The sequence below is a fragment of the Cervus canadensis genome, chromosome 8 (genome assembly GCF_019320065.1).
Source record: "Cervus canadensis isolate Bull #8, Minnesota chromosome 8, ASM1932006v1, whole genome shotgun sequence".
Classification (NCBI taxonomy): domain Eukaryota; kingdom Metazoa; phylum Chordata; class Mammalia; order Artiodactyla; family Cervidae; genus Cervus; species Cervus canadensis.
In genome coordinates, this window is record NC_057393.1 from 32,376,585 (window position 1) to 32,389,736 (window position 13,152).

General features: G+C 35.8%; 1 protein-coding gene across 18 annotated transcripts in view; it reads right to left on the minus strand.

The window, feature by feature from the left end:
• Positions 1–13,152, minus strand: part of LCOR (ligand dependent nuclear receptor corepressor) — a 129,741-nt gene that overhangs the window by 80,741 nt on the left and 35,848 nt on the right. Inside the window, exon 1 of one of the 18 annotated variants that reach the window (XM_043475838.1) lies at positions 4,263–4,267. The exons of the other annotated variants lie outside the window; for them this stretch is intronic. Within the exon in view, the coding sequence (XP_043331773.1) occupies positions 4,263–4,266 (4 nt within the window). The 5' untranslated portion in view covers position 4,267. Of the gene's footprint in view, positions 1–4,262; positions 4,268–13,152 lie in introns of those variants that run through there. 18 annotated transcript variants of the gene reach the window in all.

Here is a 13,152-nt window from a genome sequence, read left to right on the forward strand (position 1 = left end):
AAACATTATGCTAAGTGAAAAAGGCCAAAAACAACAGATCGCATACTGTATGGTTCTATTTTTATGAAATGTCTAAAAAAGACAAATTTGTAGAGATTAAAAGTAGTGATTTTCCTAGGGCTGGGAGTGAAAATGGGAATAACTGCAAACAGACATGTTTCTTTTCGAGATGATGGACTTATTTTAATACATTAGATTTGGTGATGGCTACGTAACTCTAAATATAATAAAAATCAGTGCTTAAAACAAGTGACTTGTAAGGTACATAAATTATATGTCAATGAAGCTTTTAAAATAAGTATGCATATTTAGTAAATATTTACAATATTTTAAGAAAATTTATCCTGTTAGCCTGTGTTGAGAATTTTAATTTGAAATGTAGAATTGAATAGCTGATTGAGGTCTGATTGCAGGCTGAAATCTTACTAAGTTTACATACTTTGTTACAATACATATACAATTTAAGAATAACAACACTGAAAGTATCTAAGAAGGTTTTGTTAAATCAGTATTTAAAGAGAAAATATAAAATTTTAAGTTTATAGATAAAAATGTTTTAAGTTAACTAAAATATTTGGAATAAGATCTGTATTTTAAGAGAATAAGGTTTTAAGTTTATAAATTTAAATAAAGTAAACACTTAAATTAGAAATGAAAGTAACTATATGTTATTATCTTTTCTACATACAAAGTCACCCTAAATCTCACACTTAATAACAAGAACCAATCAAGTGTTTTATATAGAACTCAGCAGTGTGGGGATGGATACAGAGCAAATGTTTAAAATACATGCCCTGCCATTAAGACTTACATACACTCCTGGTACCATGCATATACTGACAACTCCAATCTCTTATCTCTTGCTCCAGACCTTATTTCTAATTGCCTGCTTCATATCATCACCAAGATACAAATACCTCCAAAAATCCAAATCAGAATCATCCTATGCCTTTTCCCTCACCTCAACCAGAGATGACTCTTGTACTCCTTACCAGGAAAACAGCATCACTAATCCCTTCCCAAGTAATTCGGGTTACAAATCTCAGTCAGTTCATGATTCCATTCTCTCCCTAGATCAATCAATCCTATTCACTTGAATTAGAAAAGGTCCATTCAAATCTATTCTCTTTTCCACTCCTAAATTCAGGCCTTCACCATTTTGTACCTTAGTAATTACAGTACATGTCACTCATGTTGATAATAATAGATATTAATTGAGCCCTTAGCTGGTATCAAACAAGCTAAGCGCTGTATCAGGTACTTCATTCCCATTATGATAATATCTTCAGGGGAACACTGTAAAACAGATATTACTGCTATTACCTAATATATGTAAGAAAAAAGAAAATCAAAGCAGCTATTTTTTTTTCATATAACTACAAAGACACAGACCCTCAGTTTAAAACCAAGCCAGTGACTCTATGAAGTCCAGGTTCTTCACATAACCTACTAATGACATCTCTTAATTTTTAGTTCATCTGACTACTTAAAACATTCCCTACATCACCAAACCTACCAAAAACCATCCTTCACATTGCCATCAATTTCCATCTTTTCTCAGTTTAAAAAATCTCTGATGGCTTTCCACTGACAATACTGAAGACTTCAAATTCCTGGCTGGTATGCAAGATCACTGACGGTCTGTCTAGTTCCAAACTACCTTTTCTGTCTGTCCTGCCATTTTCTTTCTATGCTTTGGCCAGAATGATTTATCAGTCATTACACACATGTCAATTCTTCCATGCCTTTTAAGCACAGCAAGCCTTCTGCCCAGAATGTTTCCCTGCAACCCATAATCTAGTTAATTCTAAGGCATCCTTTATCTCAGTCCAAAACCTCAGGCAAAGTTAGGAACATCCCCATCAGTGCTGAAGTTGTACTACTAGAAAACTATACTTCAGTTTAAAAAAAAAAAAATTGGGGGGGATTTTACCTACTAGATTTTTGAGCAAAGAACAGGAACCCATTCTTCTTTTTCTTAACATCAGCCTGCCTGTTCCCAAACTGCAGTCAGTGTTAGTTGGATAAATAAAAATATACCCTTCTATTTACCTCACAGGTTTAAGATTTTAAAATGACTCATTTTGTGAGTCTAGCATGTTGAAGACCCAAAGAAATAGAAATAAATGAAACAGAAGAGCAACTGATATCTAATGGAAAAAGGTTCCTGTATCTATGAACTAAAACCAGAACATAATTAATGGCTTGCTTTGCCGGCCCATGAACAGAGATGACAGGACACACTTTTGTGTGAAAAGCTGTAATCACAGCAAAGACAGAAATAAATTGAGAGAGATGAAGTCCTGAAAAACAGTGGTATTAATACATTAAGGAGGGAAAATACATCCTGAGTAGCTGGAACATTACCGAAATAATTTCATATAATTATATTTACATACATTATGCCATAAATGAGAGTCCATGATGTTAAGTAGCCGAAATTGCAAAGGTGGAAAGTAACTAGGTCAGTTGGATTTAGTTCTTTGAAAATTCAAGGGCAGTTTTGGTTCATTTTTTCTGTTATATCAAACTGTCTTGGGTACAGTAATTATGCTAAAAAGAAGCCATTTAAATGCAAATCTGAAGTTGATTAGGAATGAGTCAATTACATCAGGAGTTCACAATCTGTAGGCCACAATTCCTTAGAGGAACTCAGTCATTATAAGGTCAGTACATCCACATGAGCACTGTTTGCAAATTAAATAAAAATGTGCTTGCACATACAGCCACTACTTTTCTAAATGCATTTTTTGCTGTGAACAAAATGCATTATTTCTTTAAAAAGCACTACTGAATTCATAATGGCCTTGGTATTACATATTTTCTCAAAGATACTAAAAATATTGTTTGAAAGTTCAGTAATTTCTTTTTTTTTTTAAGTTCTGTTGTTTCTGGGCCCCTTGTCCTTGGTGGACTATAGATATTTATTTACTTATATTTATTGAGCACCTATTATGAGTCAGTCATTACTGATGCAGCTATGAACAACACAGACAAAAGTTCATATCCAGAACTCTAACTCTGGTAGAGGAAATAAAATATATAAATAATGATGACAATGATAATGAATAACATGTGGTAAAGATAAGTAAAAGAAGAATTGGTCAAAGAATATAGCAGACTGGTGGTGGTGGGGGGTGGGCAACAACTAAACCCTGAAAAACCATTACTGGTAACACTGAGAAATGCTGAAGAATAACTGAGTAGGGCAGAGAATTCTTAGGTCAGCAAAAGACTCTAAGAGGCTGAATTTTTGAGCACTGAATGAATTGAGTGAGCAAGTCATGTAGATATTCAAGACAAAGGAACGTTCTAGACAGAGGGACCAGTACTGAAGCAGTAAAGGGTATGAAGTATGGTACATCTGAGAAACAGCAAGAAAGCTGGTGTGGTCTGAGCAAAGTAAGAAAGTAGGAGATGAGACAGATATCTAGAGGCAAGATCACAAGAGGCTATGTGAGATGACTGGGATCTGAATTTAACAGAAATACACTAATTTTATATTTGGGTAGTGGGAGAAGTAATATAATCAGATTTATATTGCTTAAGTTTACCAGGTGGCTGCACAGATAACTGATAATAAGTAAAGTATTATAACGAGACTATTAAAACAGCCTTCACAAGAAATAATGGTGACAAACCAGAGTGGCAGTGGTGGATGTAGAAATCGGTGAAAGGATACAGACTATAACCTGAGGATTAAACCAACTTGCTTTGATGATACACTAGCAGAATGAAGGAGAGAACACTTAGACTTTATTTGGTCTGAGAACTGGCTAAATGGTAATGTAACTTTCTAAGAGAAGACTGGAGGAGAAACAAGTGGAACAGAGAAATTTAGTTCAGTTTTGGACACGTTAAATCTGACTTCTCTCTTGGAAATGAAAGTGGGTGCGTGCAGTAACCAACTGGATGGGTGAGTTTGAAATAGAAGACACTGGGATCAGGGATATAAAACTGGAAATCATCTGGGATCAGGGATATAAAACTGGAAATCATCTAAATATAGACAGAACTTAAAGCCTCAGAAATACATGAGATCTTATCTGGGCTTCCCAGGGGGTGCAAGTGGTAAAGAACCCATCTGCCAATTAAGGAGACGTAAGAGACATGGGTTTGATCCCTGGATTGGAATGATCTGGAGGAGGGCATGGCAACCCACTCCAGTATTCTTGCCTGGAGAATCCCATGGACAGAGGAGCCTGGTGGGCTGCAGTCCATGGGGTTGTAAAGAGTCAGACATGAGTAAAGCGACTTGGCACACATGAATGAGGGCTTATCCACTCAATGAGGGATTTAAAAAGGAAATGAAACCCAACCAAAACTGGGCAGAAAACATAAACAGACATTTCTCCAGAAAAGACATACAGATGGCCAATAAGCACATGAAGTGATGCTTACCATCACTATTTATTAGAGAAATGTAAATAAAAACTACAATGAAGCATCACCTCACCCTGATCAGAATGGCCGTCATCAAAAAGTTCACAAGTAATAAAGGCTGATGAGGGTGTGGAGAAGAGTGTCCTCCTGCATTAGTTGATGGGAGTGTATATTGATGCAGCCACTATGATAGGAAAACAGTATGGAGATTACTGTAAAAACTCTAAAAAATTAGAGTTGCCATATGATCAAGCAATCTGACTCCTAAACATCCATTTGGATAAAACTCTAATTCAAGAAGATACACGTATGCCCCAATGTTCATAGCAGCACTATTTACAACAGCCAAGACATGGGAGCAACCTAAATGTTCATCAAAAGATGAATGAACAAAGAAGATATGCATATCAGATATATATATCAGTTCAGTTCAGTTGCTCAGGCGTGTCCAACTCTTTGCGACCCCATGGACTGCAGCATGCCAGGCCTCCCTGTCCATCACCAACTCCTGCAGTTTACTCAAACTCATGTCCATTGAGTCAGTGATGCCATCCAACCATCTCATCCTCTGTCATCCTTTTCTCCTCCTGCCTTCAATCTTTCCCAGCATCAGGGTCTTTTCCAATGAGGCAGCTCTTTGCATCAGGTGGCCGAAATATTGGAGTTTCAGCTTCAGCATCAGTCCTTCCAATGAATATTTAGGTCTGATTTCCCTTAGGATGGACTGGTTGGATCTCCTTGCAGTCCAAGGGACTTTTTCAAGAGTCTTTTCCAACACCACAGTTCAAAAGCATCAATTCTTTGTCGGTTAGCTTTCTTTAGAGTCCAACTCTCACAACCATGCATGACTACTGGAAAAACCATAGCTTCAACTAGACCGATCTACTCAGCCATAAAAAAAAAACGCAATTTGGGGAATTCTCTTGTGGTCAAATGGTTAAGACTTCACACTTCCACTTCAGAGGGCATAGGTTCAATCCCTGGTCAGCAAACTAAAATCCCATATGCTGCAGACAATAAATAATACCGAGTTCTATTTGCTTTTAAAGAAAAAAAAAAAAAAACAATGAAACTTGCAGGAACATGGCTGGACCTAGAGATTATCATATTAAGTAAGACAAAGACAAGTATCACATGACATTGCTTATAAGTGAAATCTAAAAGAAAAAAACAAATGAACTTATTTACAGAACAGAAATAGGCTCATAGACATTGAAAACAAACTCTTGATTACCAAAGGTGGAAGGGCGTGAGGGAGAGATAAATCAGGAGTTTGGGATTAGCAAATACAAACTACTATATATAAAATAAACAAGGTCTCACTGTATAGCACAGGGAACTATATTCAATATCTTATAATAAACTATAATGGTAAAGAATACGAACAAAAGAAAAAGGAAAGGAAGGGAGAAGACTGAATACTAGAGCATTCCAATGTTTACCAGTTAGGAAGAAAAAAAGACTGAAAAAATATGATTAAGTCTTATTTATGGTTATACTTCCAGTATTTGGCAAACACACTGGTTTCAGAAGGACTCAAAAAACACTGCTGATCTGAACTATTGTATATAGCATGTAATTAAATGCACATTACACCACCCGACCTCTCATACAAGAGATGATTTTGAAAGGAAGCATCTTCCTTTTGATATAATGAAACCCATTTACTTAAACATATCTAATTTGCAAATTTAAAAAATCATCACTTTATAACACATCTCCAACACACTTTAATATACAGCAGTACAATAGATCAAACTTTAATCTGGACCCCACTGAAATAAACGTCACCATATTCTAGAAATTTTAAAATGACACTAAATCTTGAGCTAGCCTTCAGATTCACATATATACTTACATGTAAAGTAAATTCTTAATAGTTTCTCTCTGCTCAAAAGTGTTCAGTGATTATCTAATGCATGTAGAGTAAATTTCAAACTCTGAAGTCTAGCTTTTAAATTCTTCTTAAAGTGGACCTTTTCAATATACTCTCCCAATGTTCTTCAAGCACACTCAACTCAAATTATTCTGTTTTCCAAATTCACCTTGCTTTTGCTTGTCTGGTCCCTTGCCTCATCCTGTTCCTTCGCCTAAAGTGTCCTCTGAAATGTCAAGTCGTGCTCCTGCTTGGTCCTCAATGACACAGGTCAAAAGTTATCTTTCCTCCCAACTGACTCCCAGTACCCTTTGCTTCATCTGTCCTGAATTTTCAACATGAATGCATCTGTTTTACGTATCCAACTGAATTTTACACTCCATGTTGTAATGTAACAGAAGGAATACTAGTACTCTAGGAAGTAAGAGACTGGTAGTTAAGAACATGGATTCTGGAGTCAGGTTACCTGGGTTTAGATTTCTGACCGTGTAATAAGGTTTCTATGGCCTTGGGCAAGTTGTCTTCTTTATGCCTCATCTTCCTGGGCTATAAAATTGTTTTGACCTCAAAAAATTAAGGTAATATCTGCAAACTATTTAGAATAGTACCTGAAAGCATAACAGAAGCACTGTATCATTAAATGAACTTCCCAGGTGGCACCAGTGGTAAAGAACCCGCCTGCCAATGCAGCAGAGGTAAGAGATGTGGTTCGATTCCTCGGTCGGGAAGACCCCTGGAGAAGGACACAGCAACCCACTCCAGTGGGCTGGAGAATCCCATGGACAGGGGAGCCTGGCGGGCTACAGTCCACAGGGTCGCAAAGAGTCAGACATGACGGAAGCAACTTAGCACATACAAAATGTTTGATAAAGGAAGGAAGGGAGAAGGGTTGCATTTTGGTTTGTAATTCCTTTTTTCCCTTATGTGATTAAAAGACAGCTACATACAAAAATAATCATAAGTTTACGTTGATGAGCAATACAATGTATAAAGATGAAATGTGTGACAATACAATGACAATCTAAAGTTGAGGGACACAGCTACATATGAGTCATGTATTTTGTAATACTATTGAAACTAAGTCATTATTAAGATGTTAATTATATACCCCCAAGACAGACACTAAGAAAATAACTAAAAATTGCATAGTAAAAGTGGAAAAGGAATCAAAATGGTACACTAGAAAATATTTATTATATAAAAGGAGGTAAAGAGACTTACCAGTTCAGTAACATGGGATATGTAGAAAACAAATAGCAAAATGGCAAAGGGCATTCCTTATCAGTAATAACATTATATGTAAATGGATTATACACTCCAATAAAAGGCAGACAGAACGGATTAAAAAAAAAATACCCATGATCCAACTACATGCTATGTATAAAAAACTCAACATTAGATTCAAAGACATGAAGAGGTTAAAAATGAAAGAAAAAGCCCATGAAAACATCAAATGAAAGAAAAATGGGGTGAACATACTAACATTAGACAAAATAGATGTTAAGATAAAACTTGTTACAATAGACAAAGAACATTGTAAGTCAATCTATCAAGATTTAACAGTAACTATAAATGAAACATAACTTATAAAAATTATGAATTACTATATTGTACACCTTAACTTCTATTATACAATAAAGCATATCAACTACATGGATGCTTAGTCACTCAGCTGTCCAACTCTTGTGTGATGCTATGGACTACAGCACACCAGGCTCCTCTATCCATGGAATTTTCCAGGTAAGAATACTGTGCAAAGTTCCAATACTCTGGCCACTAGGTGCAAAGAGCTGACTCATGGGAAAAGACCCTGATGCTGGGAAAGACTGAGGACAGGAAGAGAAGGGGGTGACAATGATATGGTCGGATGGCACCATCAACACAATGGACGTTGAGTCCGAGCAAACTCCGGGAGATCGTGAAGGACAGGCAAGCCTGGCATGCTGCAGTTCGTGGGGTTGCAAAGAGTCAGACACATCTTAGTCACTCCACAACAGCAAGAATACTGGAGTGGGCTGCCGTTTCCTCCTCCCAGGGATCTTCCTGACTCAGGGATCGAACCTGTATTTCCCACTCAGGGATGGTCTCCTACATTGGGAGGGTGGTTCTTTACCACTGCATTACCTAGGAAGCTCCTACATCAACTATACCACTATTTACCAAAAAAAAAGACTTAACAATTAAAAACTTATAAGCACCTAACAACAGAGCCCCCAAAAATATGAAGTAAAATTGACAGAGTGGAAGGGAGGAAAAGTAACAGTAATAGTTGTAGACTTCAACACTCTACTTTCAATAATAGATGAAACAACTAAGAGATATAAGTTAGACAACAATAAGGAATTCCCTGGTGGTCCAGTGGTTAGGACTCCACACTTCCATTGCAGGGTGCATAGGTTTGATCCCTGGTCAAGGAACTAAGACCCTGCAAGTCACACAGTGTGGCCAAAATAAAAATAAAGAAAATTAGAAAATACTTTGAGAATAATAATAAGAAAAAAAAGAAAACCCCAACATACCAAAATATATAAGATGCAGCAAAAGCAGTGTTCAGAGGAAATTTTATAGCTGTAAACACCTACATTAAAAAAAAGAATTATCACTACTCAATAACCTAACCTATCACTCTAAGGAGCTAGAAAAAGAAGAACCAAAATGATAATGAAGCAGAAGAAAGGAAATAATAAAGATGTAGGTAAAGAGTTTTTGAAGCAAGAGAATAGAAAAATAGAGAAAAATCAGAGAAACCAAAACCTCTTTGAAAAGATTAATGATGATGACAAACCTTTAGATAGAATGACCAAGAAGTCAAAGAAAGAAGACTCAATTTACCAAAATCAGAAATGAAAGCATCACTACTGACTTTACAAAAATAGAAAGTATTACAAAAAATATAATGAACAAGAGTATGCAAGTAAGTAGGTAACACAGACGAAATGGACAAATTCTTAGAAATAAACCACTAAAACGTACTCAAAAAAAAAAAAAGACAATAAAAGTAAAGATATAAAAACAGTAATTTTTACAACTTCTGACTTCAAAGAAAAGTCAAGGGTCACATGGTTTCACTGATGAATTCTGCCAGACGTTTAAAGAAAAAATAAAAATACCATCAGTTCTTCTTGAACTCTTCTAAAAAATAAAGGAATGAATACTTCCCTGACTCATCACATGAGGTTGGTTCTACCCTGCCTAAGACAAAAACATCAAGAGAACTACAGACCAATATCCTTACAAATATAGATGAAAGAATCCTCCAAAAAAAAAAAAAAACTAGCAAACCAAATTCAGCAGTGTATTAAGAGGACTATGCACCATGGATTTACCCCAGAAACACAAGCGTGGTTCAACATATAACGTCAAATCAATTGAAAAAAATCAAACACATATTAATAGATTGAAATGGGAAAAAATAATACAATCATCTCAACTGACACAAAAAAGGCATTTGACCCCTTCCAACACCCTTTCATGATAAAAACACTCAAGAATCTAGGAACAGAAAGAAGCTTCTACAACCTGACTGTTAGCATCTATGAAAAATTCAGGACTAACATACTCAGTGGTGAAACATTTAAAGCTTCCCACTAGGAAGAGGAACAAGATAAGGATATTCACTCTGTTCAACACTGTCTGGAAGTTCTAGCCAAGGCAACTGGTAAGAGAAAAAGAAATAAAAGGCATCCAGATTGAAAAGGAAGAATAACTACCTCTCCTCAGAGATATCATGATCTTATACATAGGAAATCCTGAAGAAAAACTATTAGACCTAATAAATTCATCAAGGTTGCCAGATACAAGAACCATGCAAAAATTGTTTCTATTTCTGTACATTAGCAATGCACATCTATACACTAGCAATGGACAATCTGAAGAGAAGGAAACAATTCCATTTACAATAATAACAAAGTGAGTAAAATACTTAGTAATAAATTTAACTAAGGAGGTGGCAGACCTGCATAGTAAAAAGTGCAAACCAATGTCAAAAGAAATTAAAGACCTAAATAAATGGAAAAATATCTTATGTTCCTAGATCAGAATACTTAATATTGTTAAGATGTCAACACTCCCCAAATTGATGTACATACTCAATGTAATCCCTACCAAAACTTCTTTTTGGCAGAAATTGAAAGACTAACCCTAAAATTCATATGGAATTGCAAGGGAGCCCAAACAGCCAGAACAATCATGTTTTGAAGACAGTTGAACAAAGCTGGAGGAGTTCCATATCTACTGATTTCAAAAATTATTACAAGCCACAATAATCAGAGTGTAGTACCAGACTTCCCTGGTGATGCAGGGGGTAAGACTTGCCTGCTCATGCAGAGGACATGGGTACAATCCCTGTCTGGGAAAATTTCATACGGTCAGAACAATTACGAAGCTTGTGTGCTGCAACTACTGAGGCCTGCACACCCTAGAGTTTGTGCTCCACAACAGGAGAAGCCACCACAATGAGCAGCCCGTGCACTGCAACAAAGAGTAGCCCTCATGTGCTGCAACTAGAGGAAGCCTGCATAAAGCAGCAAAGACCCAGCACAGGTAAAAATAAATGAATATATAAATAAATTTTAAAAAAGAGTGTGGCACTGACACAAGGATAGGCATACAGACCAACAGAACTGAGAATCCAGAAGTCAACCCATACATCAATGGTCAACTGATTTTTATCAGGAATGTCAACACTACTCAGTGGGGAAAGAACTGCCTTTTCAACAAATGATGCTGTTTGACAGAAAGCAACAAAATTCTGTAAAGCAATTATCCTTCAATTAAAAAATAAATTAAAAAAAATGATGCTGGGACAACTGAATAGCCACACACAAAAGGTTAAGGTGGATTTCTGACCTCACACCATATAAAAAATTAACCCAAAATGTATCAAAGATCTAAATATAAGGGAGAAAATCAAACTCTTAAAAAAAAAAAAAAACAGGGGTAAAATGTTGTGATTTTAGACATAGCAATGGATTCTTAAACACCGGCAGCACAAGCAACAAAATTTTCAAATACTAAACTTCATTAAAGTCACAAAGTTTTCTATGAATCAAATAAAACATACACACTACTACACAGGGAGCTCAGTCCAGTGCTGTGTGACAACCCAGCGGGCGGGATGGGGTGGGAGGTGGGAGGGGGCTCAGGAGGGAGGGGACCTATGAGTATCTGTGGCTGATTTGTGCGGATGTGGGGCAGAGGCCAACACAATACTGCAGAGCAATTATCTTCCAATAACTGCATTTCGTTCTATACTTCTCAATATTATACAATCATAATCTTTGATAACTAAAAAAATAAACCAAAGAAATAAATAAACCAGGATCTATTATATAACACAGGAAATTACAGGTCTTGTAATACCCAAATGGAAAAGAATCTGAAAAAAAATACATATACATATACACACACACATAATGAATCACTTTGCTGTATACCTGAAACACTGTAAGTCAACTATACTTCAATCAAAAGAAAATAAAAATTAAAAAAGAACAGATACCAGAGAGAGCTCCCCACTTTCACTTGAATACAGAGAAAGGGCCATATAAGACCACAGTGAGAAGGCAGGCCACTACAAGCCAGGAAGAGAGTACTCAGTGGTTGCAAAGACTGGGATGAAGTGGGAGGATTAATATGCAGAACACAAGAAGTTTTTAGGGCAGTGAAACTATTCTGTATGATACTGCAGTGGTGGATACATGCGTCAAAACTCACAGAATGTACAACACCAAGGTGAACACTAATGTAAACTATGGACTTTGGGTAATAACGACGGGTCAATGTAGGCTCATCAACTGTGATAAATGTACCACTGTGATTCCATATGTTGACAGTGGGGAGTTTATGCATATATGAGAACTCTTAATATTTCTACAGTTTGCTGTGAACCTAAAACTGCTCTAAAAAATAGTTTATTAATTAAAAGGAAAAAAAAAAAGAAACATTACTCAAGAAGTTTTGGTGCTGTATCCAAGAAAAATACCCAGCTATCTGAAAGACTATTAAAATATTTCTCCCTTTTCTGATAATATTCCTGTGTGAGGCTAGACTTTCTTCAAATACTTCAATCAAAGTAACAAACACAGTAACTGAATGAAAAAGTAGATAAGGATCCATTTATCTTCTATTAACACAGACTTCAAAGAATTTTGCAATATGTAAAAACAATGCCCCTCTTCCCACTTAACTATTTTGTTTTGGAAAACTACAATTTTCACTTAAGTGTTAACATATAATAGGTTGATGACTGTTATTTTCAAATAAATTATTAACACAATAGCTCTTCAAATAGCTCAATAATTTTTAAAGGGGCTCAAGACCAAAAAGGTTTGAGAACAGTTTCTAGGGTATCAAAACTCTCTTAAAAGGAAGCTATTATCAAATAAAAAATAACTATATTAGTGCTCTCCAAAGAGAGAAATATCTTGAGAAATATTGAATTATAAACACCAAAATGTGGTAAAGTTTAGTAGGCAACAGACTTAATGGTTTTTAAGAGGACGGTCCCACTATAAAAATCTATAAAGTATCACAATACCAAAAATACTGGCTAATATTCTTAATTTACTATTGCTTCACATCCAAAAAGAGGAGCAGGCTTGATATTTGCTATATACCATGCTAATAAGTGCAATATATAAACATCCTTATCATTTTATATCACATATTACAAAATTATAATGCCAGCTAACATTAAGGCTGTATCCTAAAACCTGACATTCATTATTTTATGTAATCTACCCAATAATTCTGCAACAGGTATTATTACTATTTTATATTTATTGTGTGATCCTTGTAGGAACATTAACCTTCTAAAAGGCCAGTAACCATCATCACCACCTTGTAGAAACTGATTAACCCTCAAGGAAAAACAAATAATATAAATCACTTTG